Source organism: Danio rerio, chromosome 17 (assembly GCF_049306965.1).
Source record: "Danio rerio strain Tuebingen ecotype United States chromosome 17, GRCz12tu, whole genome shotgun sequence".
Taxonomy (NCBI): domain Eukaryota; kingdom Metazoa; phylum Chordata; class Actinopteri; order Cypriniformes; family Danionidae; genus Danio; species Danio rerio.
The window spans coordinates 6,375,937-6,395,036 of NC_133192.1; the positions used below are offsets into that span (position 1 = coordinate 6,375,937).

Consider the following 19,100-nt stretch of genomic DNA (forward strand, 5'->3'; position numbering starts at 1 on the left):
AAATAAAAATTTAATTCAATTATATTAAAATAAATTAAGTTAAAATTAAATAAAAAATATTAAGTAAAAATTAAATTTAATTTAATTTAATTAAAGATAAAAATATAAAATAAAAATTGTATAAAATTAACTAAAACTAAATAAAATGAAAAAATAAAGAACAAATAAAATTAAGTTACATAAATAAAAAATTAAAATAAAATAAACACATACATACATACATACATGCTTACATACATAAATACATAAATACATACATACATACATACATACATACATGCTTACATACATACATACATACATACATACATACATACATACATACATACATACATACATACATACATACATACATACATACATACATACATACATACATACAAGACTGTTAGCTTGATTCTAATGGAAAGCAAACACTCATAAAATGTGTGTTTTCATCTCATGAAAGTTCTTTTGGATGAGTCGGCCAACAATGACTGCACTCTAATTTACTGCCATAGCTAATTTTATTTTGTAAACATTTATTTCTGGACTCACAAGAACCAATAGCATGTGCATTGCATTACATTAAACAGTATTTGCAAATACATTACATCTGCACCTAGTTGTATTTCAAAACAACACAGGTCTTTCACTACTGGAACCAGCATGGATCTAAGATTCTCACAGAAATCGGTCAAGTTTGGTGAAGGAAAAATCATAGTTTGGGGTTACATTCAGTATGGGGGTGTGTGAGAGATCTGCAGAGTGGATGGCAACATCAACAGCCTGAGATATCAAGACATTTGTGCCGCCCATTACATTACAAACCACAGGAGAGGGCAAATTCTCCAGCAGGATAGCGCTCATTCTCATACTTCAGCCTCCACATCAAAGCTCCTGAAAGCAAAGAATGTCAAGGTGCTCCAGGATTGGCCAGCCCAGTCACCAGACATGAACATTATTGAGCATGTCTGGGATAAGATGAAGGAGGCGGCATTGAAGATAAATCCAAAGGATCTTGAAGAACTCTGGGAGTCCTGCAAGAACGTTTTCTTTGCCATTCCAGATGACTTTATTAATCAGTGATTGGAGTCATTGCAGAAATGTATGGATGCAGTCCTCCAAGCTCATGATGGAGTCAGACACAATATTCATTCTGTCTCCACTGCAGCATGACTTTATATTCTATACTGGACATTATTTCTGTTCGGTGACAAGACTTTTGTCTGAGCAAAGTCAGAGCTTACTGTCCTCATTAAACAATTCAAAATCAAGGCATGATCATATTTTATTTAGGTAAAATAAGTGTAATCTAGAGGCCTTTGCCTTTCATATAAGCCACTTCTGATACCAAATGATCAACTAGACGTCAAGATAATATCTGCTGTTCCTAAAACTTAGATCGGCTTGTGTCGGTAGCGTAGAAGTCAAAGGGTGTTTGTTCAAAATAACTTCTTTTGTGACAAAAGAGAGAAACTCAAATAGGTTTGTAAATTGACAGAATTGTTGTTGTATATTGAACAAACACTTTAATGCAAAAAAAAGACTCTAAAAACTGATCATATATTGCTAATTATTTCTATTTGGAAAATAAAAGGCCAATCATTTTAGAAGAGAAACCAATTTTAACGTGCTCTGAGTCGCTAACAATAAGACCATGCAAGAACACAAAACCAGCGGCTTCACCATGACAATCTCCTACTACACTACTCTATATCTGACCCAAAATCTGCTGAGCGTCCTCGAAAAGAGACAATAGCGGTTGAACAGAAGTTCTTCATTTGCAGTTTACTTTTGTTTTCAGGGGTCAGCGCACGAACACTGCATAAAAAGGAATCAAAACTCTACATTGCAACCCTCCGAATACACCACACCAGAGAAAAACCACGTTACCCTGCTCACAATGAAACAATTCCACACTTATATGATATATCGCAAGCAACAATTGCAGATAATAGTCGGAGGACAATGATCTCCCGCTAGCAAGCGTCACGGACGGGGTCATCGAACTTCCACAGCAACACATTAAAGAGAAGGAAAAGCATCAGACTGGGAGACTCCAGCTTTTCTCCATCTCTCAGGTTTCACTCTAGATGAGGAGCAAGAGTCCTAATGATCCTCCGCATGACATTACATGGCGCTGGTTTTCTGCTGATATTGATGAGGGCGAGTGCTGTTCAAAGAGGACCGATGCCAAAGCTTCTGTCTGCATTCTGGTTAATGACTCGCGCTGATTGACTGTGGCGTGCAAAATTACCCTGCTCGTTACGCACCGCTTGGTCATTTAAAGTAAAGGCTAAATGGTAAAATGCTGCTGATGAGGGAAAATGGTTAAATCTTGTATATGAATCAAAAAGTACTTGTAAGCAAAATGCTGTATATATGAAATTATAATATGATAATTTGGGTTGGGAATCAAAAGAGTTCTCTTTCAGAAAAGTTTCCATTTTATCCCATTGTTAGAAGGGAGTCATTTTCAAGATGTTCAGATATTTTCGATAAGTAAGTTTCCCATGCTCAAACGCAGTATGGCGTACCTGAGGGCTCAATTCTGGGTTCTCTTCTATTGGATAAATAGGGACCAAGCATCGGCACCGTTGGTGCGAGGCCCTATCGAGGCCCTATGCGCTTATTTCACACAGCCGACATTTTAAAACACGAAAGCGAGGCTGCGGTGGGAAGAAACCCGGAAGTGTAGGATCAGCACTGTAAACATTGCAACAACATGCTGTGCATTACAAACCTCCAACTGTTGCAACGATTTTTAAAGTGCAGATGAGGTGTAAACATCACTTTAATATCATCCAGTTCAGTTTAATTTAAACAATTAAAAGCATATAAGGCATTAAACTAAATCACAATCTCTTTTCTTCCTGAAGAGGGAAAATGGTTAAATCTTGTATATGAATACAAAAGTACTTGTAAGCAAAATGCTGTATATATGAAATTATAATATGATAATTTAGGTTGGGAATCAAGAGAGAGTTCTCTTTTAGAAATGTTTCCATTTTATTCCATTGTTAGAAGGGAGTCATTTTAGGATGTTCAGATATTTTCAATATGTTAGTTTCCCATGCTCCAACGCAGTATGGCGTACCTGAGGGCTCAATTCTGGGTCCTCTTCTGTTAGATTAATAGGGACCAAGCACCGGCACCGTTGGTGCGAGGCCCTATGCGCTTATTTCACGCAGCCGACATTTTAAAACACGAAAGCGAGGCTGCGGTGGGAAGAAACCCGGAAGTGTAGGATCAGCACTGTAAACATTGCAACAACATGCTGTGCATTACAAACCTCCAACTGTTGCCACATTTACATTTACATTTACATTTAGTCATTTAGCAGACGCTTTTATCCAAAGCGACTTACAAATGAGGACAAGGAAGCAATTTACACAACCAAGAGCAACAATGAATAAGTACTAAAGGCAAGTTTCAGGTCTGTAAAGTCTAAGAAGGGAAGTGTTAGTAGTTTTTTTTTTTTTTTTTTTTTTTTGTACAATTAGTGTGATATTCAAAGAGGCAATTGCAGCTTAGGAAGTGAAGTGGAGACTAAATAGTTGAGTTTTTAGTCGTTTCTTGAAAATAGCGAGTGACTCTGCTGTTCTGATGCAGTTAGGGAGTTCATTCCACCAACTGGGCAGATTGAGCGTGAGCGTTCGCGAAAGTGATTTTTTCCCTCTTTGGGATGGAACCACGAGGCGACGTTTATTCACAGAACGCAAGTTTCTGGAGGGCACATAGATCTGCAGAAGTGAGTGCAGATAAGAAGGTGCTATGCCAGAAGTCACTTTGTAGGCAAACATCAGAGTTTTGAATTTGATGCGAGCAGCAACTGGCAGCCAGTGCAAACGGACTAGCAGTGGAGTGACATGTGCTCGTTTAGGTTCATTGAAGACAACTCGTGCTGCTGCATTCTGGAGCAGTTGAAGAGGCTTGATAGAGTTAGCTGGAAGCCCAGCTAGTAGAGAGTTGCAGTAATCCAGTTTGGAGAGAACAAGAGCTTGAACAAGGAGTTGAGCTGCATGTTCAGATAAGAAGGGTCGGATCTTTCTGATGTTATAGAGTGCAAATCTGCACGATTGAGCAGTTCTAGAAATGTGGTCAGAGAAGTTTAGTTGGTCATCAATCGTTACTCCAAGGCTTTTCACCATTTTGGATGCAGTAATGGTTGCCCCATCCATCTGGATTGAAAAGTTATAGTGTAGAGTCGGGTTGGCAGAAACTACAAGCATTTCCGTTTTTGCGAGGTTCAGCTGAAGATGATGATCTTTCATCCAGTGTGAAATATCCAACAGGCAGGCTGAGATACGAGCTGGAACCGAGGGATCATCAGGATGAAAAGAGAGGTATAGCTGGGTGTCATCAGCATAGCAGTGGTAGGAGAATCCATGTCTCTGGATGACTGGTCCTAGAGATGATGTGTAGATGGAGAAGAGAAGTGGCCCAAGAACAGAGCCTTGAGGTACCCCAGTGTTTAGATGCTGTAGGTTGGACACCTCTCCCCTCCAAGACACCCTGAATGACCTGTCAGAGAGGTAAGATCTAAACCATTGTATAACAGTGCCCGCAACGCCCAGTGACTCAAGCGTAGATAGCAGGATCTGGTGGTTGACAGTGTCAAAAGCAGCTGACAAGTCCAGCAAAATGAGGACTGATGATTTAGAGTCTGCTTTAGCCAGTCTGAGATCCTCCACGACCGAGAGCAGGGCAGTCTCAGTTGAGTGGCCTTTCTTAAAGCCGGATTGCTTGTTGTCCATGAGATTGTTTTGAGTAAGAAAGTCCAGCCACGATTTTTAAAGTGCAGACAAGGTGTAAACATCACTTTAATATCATCCAGTTCAGTTTAATTTAAACAATTAAAAGCATATAAGGCATTAAACTAAATCACAATCTCTTTTCTTCCTGATGAGGGAAAATGGTTAAATCTTGTATATGAATAAAAAAAGTACTTGTAAGCAAAATGCTGTATATATGAAATTATAACATGATAATTTGGGTTAGGAATCAAGACAGAGTTCTCTTTCAGAAAAGTTTCTATTTTATTCCATTGTTAGAAGGGAGTCATTTTCATGATGTTCAGATATTTTCAATATGTTAGTTTCCCATGTTCCAACGCAGTATGGCGTATCTGAGGGCTCAATTCTGGGTTCTCTTCTGTTAGATTATTAGGGACCAGAATCGGCATCGGTGGTGCAAGGCTCTATACGCTTATTTCACACAACCGACATTTTAAAACATGAAAGCAAGTCTGCGGTGGGAAGAAACCCTGAAGTGTAGGATCAGTACTGTAAAGTAGAGATCTGCGAGGGACTTAATTTTGAATCCCGCTCCCGCCCGCTCCTGCCAGGTTTCAGTCCAAACCCGACCGCTCCCACTTATATTCAGCATTTGTTGTCCCGCTGCCCGACCCGCCCCGTTTTCTACCCGCTAACAAAACCGAACAGCATATACAAGCTGTCTGTATAAACACACACACACACAAATAAGCACCAAGCAAGTGACAAACACAGACAGCATCATGCTCTCTCTCATTCACACACACACACACATAGACAGCAACAAACAAGCTAAACACAGCATCACGCTCTCTCATTCACACACACACACATAAGCAGACATCCCAAGTTGGGAAAAGTCATTTCCGGGGGATACAGAGTTAATTTGCGGGAGGTAGCGGGATGTTGGGTGTTTGAGAGAGGGGGGGGTCTGTTGAGTGAGCGAAGTATCTGAGTAGGTGGGGGGTTGGGTGAGTGAGCAACGTATCTAAGTATAGGGGGGCGTGTGCGCGCGACGTACATGAAGAGCGGTGGGAGTTGAGTGCGACGTACTTGAAGAGCGGTGGGGGTGAGTTGTGAAGAGCTAGGAGGGATGCGGTGGAGTGAGGGGTGTGCAACGTATTTAAGGACTGGGCAGGAGACGCGCGATTTCCGGGAGATTATCATTCATTTGCGGGCATCTGGGAGTGTCTATGATTTGAGGGATACTCCCGCAACTTCCGGGAGACTTGGGATGTCTGCATAAGCATGCTCGCTCACTCGGGAGTCGTCAGTAATATTGTTAGACTGCCCGCTCCTGTTACCCACCGGTTACCAACCGCTCCCGCGCTTTATTTGGAAATTTATTCCCGCGCCGCAAGAAATCTGGTCGGGTGCTCTACTGTAAACATTGCAACAACATTCTGTGCATTACAAACCTCTAGCTGTTGCTGCGATTTCAAAATGCAGATATGGTGTAAACATCACTTTAATTTGATTCAGTTCAGTTTAATTTAAACAATTAAAAGCATATAAGGCATTAAACTAAATCACAATCCCTTGAGGGGTAATGTGTACTCCAAGATTTCAGTTCATGGCACAAGGTAAACACCATGTGGACTCTTTCCTGCTTCAGCCTATGTGACCTGGTGAGTGATAAAACAATGCAGTCCTCTGAAGCACACCCTAGTGTTGGCTGTAATAGTGTTGTTCTGGTATTGAAGTCCATTTCTCGCTAACATTCAAGTGCCGCTGAGTGCATTCTTAAACAGCTGATCTGCCATAGTATTCGTATTCACCAGTGCTCAACAGAAATGACTGTGATTGTCCGTGAAGGTCATTAGTTCACCCACCGCTGTTTTACATGAATAAAAAGCACTTGTAATCGACACACTGTATATATGAAAAAACAATAACATAATTTGTGTTGGGAATCAACAGCGAATCCTCTTTCAGAAATATTTTCATTTTATCCCACTGTTAAAAAGAAGCAATTTCCGTGATGTTCAGATGTTTTCAATAAGTACGTTTTCCATGCTCCTACACAGTGTGGCGTAGCTCAGGGCTCATTTCTGGGTCCTTTTGTGGTTGCATATACACTTAAAGTCAGAATTATTAGCCGCCCTAAATTATTAGCACCTCTGTTTATTTTTTCCTAAATTTCTTTTTTTTTTTTATACTTTATTTTTATTACTTTTAAGGAGAGAAGAAAAATAAATAAATAAATAAGTAAATAAAAATAAAACAAGGGGGGAAAAAAATACAAGAAGTAGGTAAGTAAATAATACTAATAAAACACCAGAACTTAAATGAACGGTTGACAGGTCACATATTTCCTTACAGGTCACATGAACAGATACATATATAAATCAGATTACACTGTGTAAAGGCATAAGTACAATCCATTTCTCCCAATATTGCAGGTATTTGTCCATTTGTAGTTTTAAAGAAAAGGTCATCCTCTCCATATTTTGAACATTAGATATGATATCCAACCATTCATATTTTGTAGGGGGTTCCAGTTGTAGCCACTTTCGAGTCACAGTTTTCTTACTGGTTGCTAGGAGTATTTTTAATAAGTACTTGTCTTTTACCGTTAGGTTGGCTGCAATATTTCCCAGATAAATTGTTGTAAAAGAAAGATCCACATCATCACCAAAAATATTACGTATTATTTGCTTTACATCCTTCCAATATGGCTGGGCAACTCCAAAATATGTGAAAGTGGTTTGCCAAGTCTTCTCCACATTTCCTCCAGCACTGCACCCTGTCCTTGTCCTGTGTTTGCATGTATGTTAATTTGGGGGTTATAAAGTATCTGGTAAGATTCTTCCAGCAAAAATCTCTCCACATACCAGAATTGGAAGAGGTGGTCTGTACTGAGCAGATATTCAACCAATCTTCCTCTGAGATAACTAGGTTGGATTCTCTCTCCCATTTTAGTCTGATATAATTTGTTGATTCTTCCTTGGTCGATCGGATGGCAGAATACAATTTTGAAACAAGTCTTCTATTATCTTTGTTCTTGTAGATGTCTATAACTAAGTCAATTAAATTGGGGGGATGGTTCTCTGAGCATCTAATCTCACTTTTCCTAAATTTCTGTTAAAGGGGGAGAAGATTTTTTTTAAAACATTTGTAAACATAATAGTTTTAATATCTTATCTCTAATAACTGATTTATTTTTTCTCTGCCATGATGACAGTAAATAATATTTGACTAGATATTACAGAAGATTTCTGTGAGAATCTTGGGACCATGCTGGTTCCAGTAGGTCTTCTGCAGTATTTGTGATGATTGAGACAGACAGACAGATGATTCATCTGAAAAATCCACCTTCTAAATCAGGGGTTCCCAAACTTTTCAGCCCGCGACCCCCAAAATAACAATGCCAGTGACTCGCGACCCCCAATATCCTCTGAGGTGGTTATAAATACAGAAACCTTGCATGCAATGACGCAGACACAACAATTAAATTTGTGTCAGTGCTTTAAATGTGCCAGAAAGTATAACCTGATGTTATAAAATCAAAATGCATCAGACGCTATTGCTGCCTTTAATATAATGTAATTACCCCAGGGGTCGCAATCCAATAGAACTAGTAACTACAAGCTACTATAGAAACTATATAGTATATAGTAACTATAAACGACAATTTTTATTTTCAGTATAGTTATGGATGAAATATGTTAATTCTTATGGTTTAATAAAAATAAATAGATTTTTGGAAATCACCAGGCGACCCCCCTTCATTGCCCCGCGACCCCTCGGGGGGTCCCGACCCCCACTTTGAGAACCACTGTTCTAAATAATCAACTAAAAGTCAACATATTATTTGTTGCTCTTACAACTGGGATCAACGATCAGACCTTTGTCAGGTAGTATATAGGAACAAGTGACTGTCCTCATAAATGGATCATTGAATGATTGTTGTGACGATGATGATGATGATGATGATGAAACGTTTCATGTTCCTCATTATCAAAAAGTCAGACTTGTACAAATCAGAGATGTGGAAAAGGAGCGTACGTCATACCTGAATCCAGCAGGTCTTCGTCATCGATGGTCTTCAGGACTTTAGATTTGTAGTCTCTGAACTGCATGTACTTGAAGAGTCGCCTTATTTTTTTCTGATGGAACACAAACAAACAAACAAACAAACAAACAAACAAACAAACAGGCTCATTGTTTAAATATTCTCAAAACAAGATATTCATGATCATTTTTTTCTTTCTCTCTCTCTTATGCTGTTCACACCAGACGTGGTATGCGTGGATAAATCGAGCGTGTGAACATTTTGAGTTTACTCGCTTCATTCGCGCGTCAAGTTCACTGAGCAATAGACACGGATTTGCTTCATAGGCTGAGCTTCTGTCTGCCTGGTGACTGTAGCTTCGTTGCTAAATGGCTAACATGGATTTTACTGAGAGATTAACTGTTTATGTGCTTTATGAGGGCTGAAAAAACTGCGTCAATTTATTTGGAGCCGTGTCTGAGTCCACTAGATTCTTTCAGAGGTGCAGCCAGCTCTGTGAGTTCATCAACTCCTCCAGAAACTATACCTGGATGATGGAAGTTTTCAGCGGTGCGTCCAATTGAGCCGAGCCCAGTTTAATCAACTGTTGTGTGGTGTCGGCTGGAGGATTTCCCCCCCGAGACACCAACAACAGGCGCTATATCAAAAGCACGCCCCTACAAGAGAAAGCTCCTGATTGGTTAACGCAGCGTGAATGTCTGCTGAAGTTCAGATTTTCGAACTTGATCGATTCACGTGAAACGTGCATTAAGCGTGTCAATCGTGAAAAATGCTCAGCTCTCGCCACTTCATTTGCATAATTTGCGCCATTCACACCTCATTCGCAAGTATCGCTCCGCAGGATGTCTATTCGGGTCTTTGCATTGGCATAACATGTAAATCACTTGCGACTGACACTCCTTCCGCGACTTCTGTGTCTTTGTTCTGTTGGATGCATCATACTGTATTGTTTGTATTTTCAATTAAGTCATGTGACCATAGAGCAGGGGTCGGGAACCTTTTTCAGCAAAGAGCCATTTCTGTTTTTTTTTTTGCAAATTGTATAGTTGTATAGTTAAAGTCAGAATTATCAGCTCCCCTGAATTATTAGCCCCCCTGTTTATTTTTGTCCTCAATTTCTGTTTAAGGGAGAGAAGATTTTTTTCAGCACATTTCTAAACATAATAGTTTTAATAACTCATTTCTAATAACTGATTTCAAGAGTTCACACTTGATAATACATCACATAATAAAGCTTGTTTGGCGTGCTGTCCCGGAAGAGAGCCCTGAGCTTATAGGATCCTCGAGCCCTGGGCTCCCAACCATTGCAGGGCGAGAGGGGAGTTTGAGCTCAGGTAGATCTTGATGACCCCCCCCCCCCCCTTGCTAATTGTAGCTAAGTGTCAGATATGGATGATGAGAAGGTGTACTCAGCTTGGATTAATTGTTTAGGGTGCTTGTTTTTGAACTGTGGGAGGAAACCGGAGGACTGGGGAAAACCCACGTGAGCACGGGGAGAACGAGCAAAGCTCAAATGTCAGAACAAAACTCACAGAAATGTCGCCTGGTTTGCAAGGGAATTAAACCAGGGGCCTTCTTGCTGTGAGGCAACAGCTCTAATCACTGGCCACCATGTTGCCCGTATGAAAGGAGGGAAAGTAGGGTTGGGTGGGGGGGTTTCTTCAAGACGAAGATATTGAGATGAGAAAAGTCTGGTTATTTATAGTGAGTTAAGGATTGCCTGATAGGATAATTAGTCATGACCTAAAGTTGGAAAAGCTGTAAACGATCATAAGCACGTGATCCTCTCGAAATTAGTTTATAAATAAACTTCACTTATTTTATCTTTGCCATGATGACAGTAAATAATATTTGACTAGACATTTTTCAAGACACTTCTATACAGCTTAAAGTGACATTTAAAGGCTAAACTATGATAACTAGGCAGGTTAGGGTAATTAGACAAGTCATTGTATAACAGTTGTTTGTTCTGCAGACTATCAACAAAAATATAGCTTAAAATGGCTAATAATGTTGACCTTAAAATGTTTTAAAATAAATCTAACTGCTTTTATTCGAGCCGAAATAAAGCAAATAAGACTTTCTCCAGAAGAAAAAATATTATCAGACATACTGTGAAACATAATTTGGGAAATATATATATATAAAAAAAAAAAACACGGCAAAGAGGGGCTAATATTTCTGACTTTAACTTTTTTTGTTAACTGAGTTTCATTGTGCAGTATAAAATTACAATTTAAAAGGGGATTTTAATTGAATTTTCGATAGGAAACAGATTTTTAGTGATGGTTATAGTTTTTCTTTTTAACTTTAAAATAATTTTAAAGGAGGACAGCTAGAGAGCCATAAATTTTGGTCAAAGAGCCACATGTGGATCAAGAGCCATAGGTTGCCTACCACTGCCATAGAGTATTCGAACCTGAACATTGTTACCCCGATGAAGGCAAGTGTTGCCAAAACGAGTAGGTGCTGTTTTCAAATAATAATAATGATAATAATAATAATAATAATTCCTTACATTTATGTAGCACTTTTTGGGCACTCAAAGCGCTTTACACAATGGGGGGAATCTCCTCATTCACCACCAGTGTGAAGCATCCACCTGGATGACGCGATGGCAGCCATTTTGCGCCAGACCGCACACCACACACCAGCTGATTGGTGGAGAGAAGACAGAGTGATGATATGCCAATAATGATATGGGGAGGATTAGGAGGCCATGATGGACAGAGGCCAGTGGGCAGATTTAGCCAGGATGCCGGGGTTAAACCCCTACTATTTTTCGGAGGACATCCTGGGATTTTTAACGACCACAGAGAGTCGGGACCTCGATTTAAGCATGTCATCCGAAAGACGGCACTCTCTGAGCAGTGTAAAGTCCCCGTCACTATACTGGGGCATTAGGACCCACACAGACCACAGTTTGAGCGCCCCCTGCTGGCCCCACTAACACCACCTCCAGCAGCATACTAGCTTCATGTATATATACAGTCATGTATATGTTTTTCAAAGAATAGCACAGGCTTTTAAAAATGTTTCACTTACTTTTTGTGTTCCTTGGATTTATGACTTCGTGGTTTATCTTTTTGAATCCCTTATCCAAAGAGCACTGACACATTAACTACTCCTGAAGCACTTTTTGGTTTGATTTTGGATTTACAAACAATGAATTCTTGTCAGTGATGGATATACTGTAGCATTTTATATGATGATTTGTGCAGCGTCTCATGTTTGTGTGCATTAACCTTGTCTTTCCTCATCAGGAAGATGATCTCCTCTGGTGAAATGACCCGAGCTCCTCTCAGGAGAGCCACTTCTGCAGCTTGATGAAGCTGAAACACACACACACACACAATCACACAACAACACAATCAGAGTCTCACAACTGCAGACAGGAGAGGCTATTATAATCACACACATACACAGCAGCACACACAGACCTTGAGAAAAGCGATAAGGGTTTATTTTGAGCACAGGAGTCATTTTTGAGCATCAATAGTTTCTTATAGCAATAATTTTGAACTTTGCTGTTTCTGTTCTGAACACTCAAATAAAGCAGCAAACGTCCTTGTGTGTGATGTAAACACAGAGAAACGCATCAAAACACAGATAAAAATGATCCGGCCGCAGCAAAATACCATGTGATGGGCTGATCTGGATATGAAAAACATTCAGATGACAACAGCATGAATCACTGCATGGACGCGTGTTTTTCTGCTTTCTTGGTTTGGTTTAAAGATCAACAAGACCATCATTTCTCTCATATTCATTAAATTTATAATAATAAACCATTTTTAATTATATATATTTCTGTTTCCTGATATTTCTTCATAGTAAAAACAGCAATAACATTATTAATAATAATAATAATAATAATAATAATAATAATAATATCCATCAATAATAATAATAATAATAATAATAATAATAATAATATATGTCTAATATCCATCAATAATAATAATAATAATAATAATAATAATAATATATGTCTAATATCCATCAATATTCAATTAGTATTATTGTTGTTGTTATTATTATTATAATAACTAATAAAAATCATATTATTGTTTTAGGAAACAATTATATAATTATTATTAATAATGTGTTAATATTAATAACAATAACAATAATAAAGTACATATATATTATTATCAATATTATTATATTTTAATAATAAGAAATAACAATAATAATAATAATGATGATGATGATGATGATGATGATGATAATAATAATGATAATAATAATCATTATTGTTATTATTATTATTGTTTTTACTAATAATATTATTATTATTATTATTATATTTTAATAACTAAAAAATATTATTAGTAGTAGTATTTCAAAAAACAATTATATAATTATTATTATTATTATTAGTAGTAGTAGTAGTAGCAATAATAATAATAATAATAATAATAATAATAATAATAATAATAATAATAATAATAATAATAATAATAATAATAATAACAACAACAAATTATATTCATATTATTTAATAATAATAACAATAATAATAATTCAGGTAATAATTATATAATTATTACATGTATTATTATTAGTAATAGCAATAATAATAATAATAATAATAATAATAATAATAATTATTATTATAAATTTAATACATTTTAATAGTATTATATTTAATAACTGAATAATAATAATAATAATAATAATAATAATAATAATAATAATAATAATAATAATAATAAGTTGAATAATAATAATAATAATACTTCAGGAATCAATTATATAATTATTATTTTTTATTAGTAGTAGTAGTAGCATTAATAATAATAATAATAATAATAATAATAATAATAATAATAATAATTCAGGTAATAATTATATAATTATTACATGTATTATTATTAGTAATAGCAATAAAAAATAATAATAAATTTAATACATTTTAAAATTATATAATATAATAATTATAATAATAATATGATGAATAATAATAATAATAATTCAGGAATTAATTATATAATTATTATTTTTTATTATTATTAGTAGTAGCGTAATAATAATAATAATAATAATAATAAAAGGTGACCTGGTAATATGATTCCCCAACACTGTCTGTCTCGCTTCATAACAGCCCGAAATCAAGGGAAAAACAGTCAAGAACAATCAGTGACAAATACTACTACTAATAATAATTCAGGAAACAATTATATAATTATGATTTGTATTATTATTAGTCATAGCATTAATAATAATGATAACAACAACTACAATAATAATAGTAATAATAAATTATATACATATTATGTATATGTATTATGTATATATATCATTCATTTATTTTATTTTCGGCTTAGTCCCTTCATTAATCCGGTGTCACCACAGCAGAATGAACTGCCAATCTACTACAATCAAAAGACAAATTACATTTATATTTTTATTTTTCATAGCTGATATTTAATAAATGATTCCTAAAACTAAAATAATAATGCTAGCTTTAAAAAATAAATAAAGGATATATACATTGCTGCTGATTGCCAAGTAAAACACCTCCTTAACAATGGTCTGGAACTCTGGATATGAAAATATCAGATGGAAATAAGATGAATGACCTGTTAAAGTGTGTTTTTCTGTTGTTCTGGTTTAATGTACAGATTAAAGACACATAATCATTTTGACCTTTTTATCAGCCAGTGCATGAAAATAATGTCTAAATCATGCGCAACTAAATCTTCAAGCTGGAGAAAGACTAAAAAATCTGTAATGAAATCTGTCTGCTGAAGTGCTATAATTTGACTATGTTGCCAGACGAGGAGAAACAGCACATTCATCATGCTGGAAATGATAGCTGTTCTTATGTAAATCAACATATCCATGAACACTCTACAATTATGCGAAGTCTCAGGGAAGGAGCGCCGTTTTAACTTAATGGTATTTTTAAACCTGTTGCTGTTACAAAAGGATGTAGGATTGAGTTTAACATCACTGTTCTGTGTTAAATTGCTTTTGGAAGTGTATGTGAAAAGTGCTGTTTAACACACAAATCCACAACTAATGATCTGTGACGTATAGGAGAACAAACCAAACTCACACAAAAAGAGTGAGATTTCATTACTCTAGGTTAGGTTTAATCTTTAAAACGTTACTTGGAATACACTTTACTATGAGAATGAAGTACAATGAGATAAATCAGTGTTAAAAATGTGTACCAACAAGGCAACATGTACTAAATGTCACTAATGTGAATTACTGAAATAAATAAATTATTAAATAAATGCTGCAAGGCATCATTAAATGTGGAGGGATAAAAAATATTTATAGTTGAATAAAGCAATTGACCCTGGGCCTATATAAACCCTGGGCCTAATAAAAAGATATAAAATAAAATAAAATAAAATAAAATAAAATAAATAAAGTGTAAAACTAAAAAAATGAAAAATAAAAATAAAATAAAATATAAAAAATTTGAATTAAAATAAAATGTAAAAATAAAATAAAATATTAAATATATTAAATTAAATAAAATGTAAAACAAATAAATTAAATATAAAAATAAAATTAAATATAAAAAAATAAAAAAAATATATATAAATATATATAATAAAATTAAATAAAATGTAAAACTCAATATATATATATATATATATATATATATATATATATATATATATATATAGAGAGAGAGAGAGAGAGAGAGAGAGAGAGAGAGAGAAATAGATAGATAGATAGATTGATAGATATAAAATAAAATATACAAAAATAAAATTTAAATAAAATATAAAAATAAAATATAAAAAGATATTAAATTAAATAAACATGTAAAACTTATATATATTATATATTTATATATATATATATATATATAATAAAAATTCTAATTACAATAAAATATTTAAAAAAAAAATTAATATCAAATAAAAATAAATATAATTATTTTTTAAACATTAACAAAGGATAAAACTAAAATAAAAATCTAAACAAAAATGCATATAAAATTTTTTTAATTTACTTAAATATATATATTTTTATGAGTGTATCAATGCAAAAATAAACTGAAATGAAGTAAAAAAAAAAATAATCAAGTGGTTTGAAAGATAATGGCAAAGTATAATAATTTTAAATGATAATGAATGCGCTTTTTGAGGACAAACTGTGATCCTACAACGGAGACTTAAATTGTGTGATTCTTATTCTGAATATCCCCGACGGTTTTTGATGATATAAACCAAAATGGCGTCACGTTTTATTAGATTTGCTCCAAAAAAGAACATGCTTTGATGTGCGCTCTCTCTCTACACATCTCTCTATGAATATAATCTGACTTATAATCTATGACTTATATCTATGACTCTAATAGTGCGCTGCTGTGAATAAAGAGCTCTTGTTGGTAAAGTGACTGAAGGAATTTTGAAATCTCCAATGAAACTCAGAGAAGAGACGACTGAAACACATCCACTGCAGAAAAAGTTCATATTCTTCATCAGGAGCTAAAAACTTCATCCACCTTCAGCAGATCTGGCCAAATGTCAACACTCACTGCTCACAAATATATTTACTTGAGGAGGAGTGCAGAGAGACCACACACACACACACACCCACAAACAAACACACACACACACACACACACACACACACACACACACACACACACACACACACACACACACACACACACACACACACACACACACACACACACACACACACACACACACACACACACACAGAGAGAGAGAGAGAGAAACAGACAGACAGACAGGCAGACGGACGGACAGACAGACGGACAGGCAGGCAGGCAGGCAGGCAGACAGACAGACAGACATACAGACGGGCGGACGGACGGACGGACGGACGGACGGACAGGCAGACAGACAGACAGACAGACAGACAGACAGACGGAAGGACGGAATACAGACAGACGGAGAGACTGACAGATATAGTTGATATAGTTGCCATTCTAGATTAATTCTAGTTTAATTATTCACCGACCTCAAATAACGGTATACACTCACTGGCCACTTTATTAGGTACACCTTACTAGTACCAGGTTGGACCGCCTTTTGCCTTCAGAACTGCTTTGATCCTTCATGGCAGAGATTCAACAAGAAACTGGAAATATTCCTCAGAGATTTTGCTCCATATTGACATGATAGCATCACGCAGTTGCTGCAGATTTGTCGGATGCACATCCATGATGCCAATCTTCCGTTCCACCGCATCCCAAAAGTGCTCTATTGGATTGAGCTCTGGTGACCAGTATGGTCTTCTGTTGCTGTAGCACATCTGCCTCAAGGTTGGACGTGTTGTGTGTTCAGAGATGCTCTTCTGCAGACCTCGGTTGTTCAAGTGGTTATTTGAGTTTCTGTTACCTTTCTATCAGCTGGAGCCAGTCTGGCCATTCTCCTCTGACCTCTGGCATCAACAAGGCATTTGCGCCCACAGAACTGCTGCTCACTGCATATTTGAACTGCAGCAGATCCTCTAGACCATGTGTACACGCTGATGAGAAGTTTGCATGAATAAGCAGTTGGACAGGTGTACCTAATAAAGAGGCAGGTCAGTGTATATAAAAATATAATCAACCTAAAATGAAGATTTAAACAAAATACTGATAAAATTGAAAAAAATAATCAAATCAAACATTGACTATTTCTTTAAATAATGCGTCCTTATTGTAAAGCAATCTCATATTTGGATACAATCTGTAGAATACAGCACGATTAAATACATTTACAAGCTTTTATGATCTGCACAACGAACAAAAACACATTTTAAACTCCATATTTTCCCCCCTTAATAATGCTTCCCATTCAAACACATTTTTTAAGGAAAGTTTTGATTGAATTTGGCCCAAAAAGGAAAAAAGAAAATACCCATAATCCCTTAAAAGTTTCATAGTACGGCTCTTTTCAGGCTTAAAGCAAGCTTTTTTCCATACCGTTTGCAAATCCCTGGATCGCAAAACTGTCTTCTGCGAACTTTCAGATGAATTTGAGTAATTGCTGTAATTTCACAGGTTGATCAGAGCTGGTTGTTTCAGACACTGATGAACACTGTGAGCTTTTTTCAGCCGCTGTTTACAGCAGCACTGAAGGACTGTTTTACCATTTCTCAGATGCCTGACTTATCAAACTGCATTCATAAGAGCCAGACTGTTTTTACTCATCTCCACATTATTGTTTATGAAGAAGAAGAATAAAAAAACAGCAGAGTGAATCTGAGTGTCAACAAGACGAGGAGGGAGGAGCCAATGATCGTTTGATTGACAGCTGGAAAAAGCCTGCTTGTTTTTTTTATAAAGGTTCTGCGAGGTGCTTTGAAATGTGCATTTTTTTATTCGATGTTTGACGTAATGTCAACCAAAAGATGAGAGGCTGGGGCAATGTAACCTTTTTATAAAACAGCCAATAGCATTTAGTTTTTCTTACAGCTCTGCCAGTGAGAGTGGTTGAGCCCAAGTGCATCAAATATAAAGCAAATGAGAAACATTTCACAAAACAAAAAGCATAAAACATAAAAAAACAAAAACAAAAAAAAAATAAATACATTAAAAAACACAAAATCAAAAACAAAACAAATCCAAAAACAAAACAAAAAAACAAAAAGCATAAAACATACAACAAAACAAAAACAAAACAATACACAAAAACAAAAAAACTAAACAACACAAAGCAAAACAAAACCAAAAACAACACAAAATAAAACAAATTCAACATAAAAAGCATAAAACATAAAACAAACAAAACAAAAACAAAATCAAAAACAAAACAATACACAAAAAACACACAACAAAACACCACACAAAATAAAAACAAATCAAACACCAAAAACAAAACATAAAACAAAACACAAAAACACAAAATCAAAAACAAAAAAAAACAAAAACAAAAGCATAAAACAAAACAATACACAAAATTAAAAACAAAATAAAAAACAAAGCAAAGCATAGAACATAAAACAACATAAAATAAAAAACAAAAACAAAATCAAAAACAAAAACACAAAACAACACAAAAATCAAAAACAAAAAACATAACAAAATAAAACAAAATCAAAAACAAAACAACACAAAAACAAAACACAACAAAATAAAACAAAACAAATCCAAAATCAAAAACAAAACAATACACAAAAACAAAAAAACAAAACATAGAACATAAACATAACATAAAACAAAACCAAAATCAAAAACAAAACACATACAAAAAACACAAAACAAAACACAACACAAAATAAAATAAAAAACAAATCCAAAAAAAAAAAATTTTATTTAAAAATATATATTACATTAAAATTAAAATTAAAATAAACAAATCCGCTCAAATGTCTTGAGTTGGCTCAACTTAAATCCAGTC

At 35.2% G+C, this 19,100-nt stretch overlaps 2 protein-coding genes across 4 annotated transcripts in view; one reads left to right on the top strand and one right to left on the bottom strand.

Moving 5' to 3' along the window:
* Window positions 1–19,100, top strand: part of cdc5l (CDC5 cell division cycle 5-like (S. pombe)) — a 453,211-nt gene that overhangs the window by 187,699 nt on the left and 246,412 nt on the right. The gene's annotated exons all lie outside the window — the stretch shown is intronic.
* The window catches only part of supt3h (SPT3 homolog, SAGA and STAGA complex component), a 267,830-nt gene that overhangs the window by 84,059 nt on the left and 164,671 nt on the right, over window positions 1–19,100 (bottom strand). For all 3 annotated transcript variants that reach the window (XM_021467143.3, XM_073927195.1, NM_001002625.1), the window contains 2 exons: window positions 12,018–12,104; window positions 8,773–8,866 (listed from right to left, as the gene is read on the bottom strand). In XM_021467143.3, coding sequence (XP_021322818.1) covers window positions 8,773–8,866; window positions 12,018–12,104 — 181 coding nt within the window. The remainder of the gene's footprint in view (window positions 1–8,772; window positions 8,867–12,017; window positions 12,105–19,100) is intronic.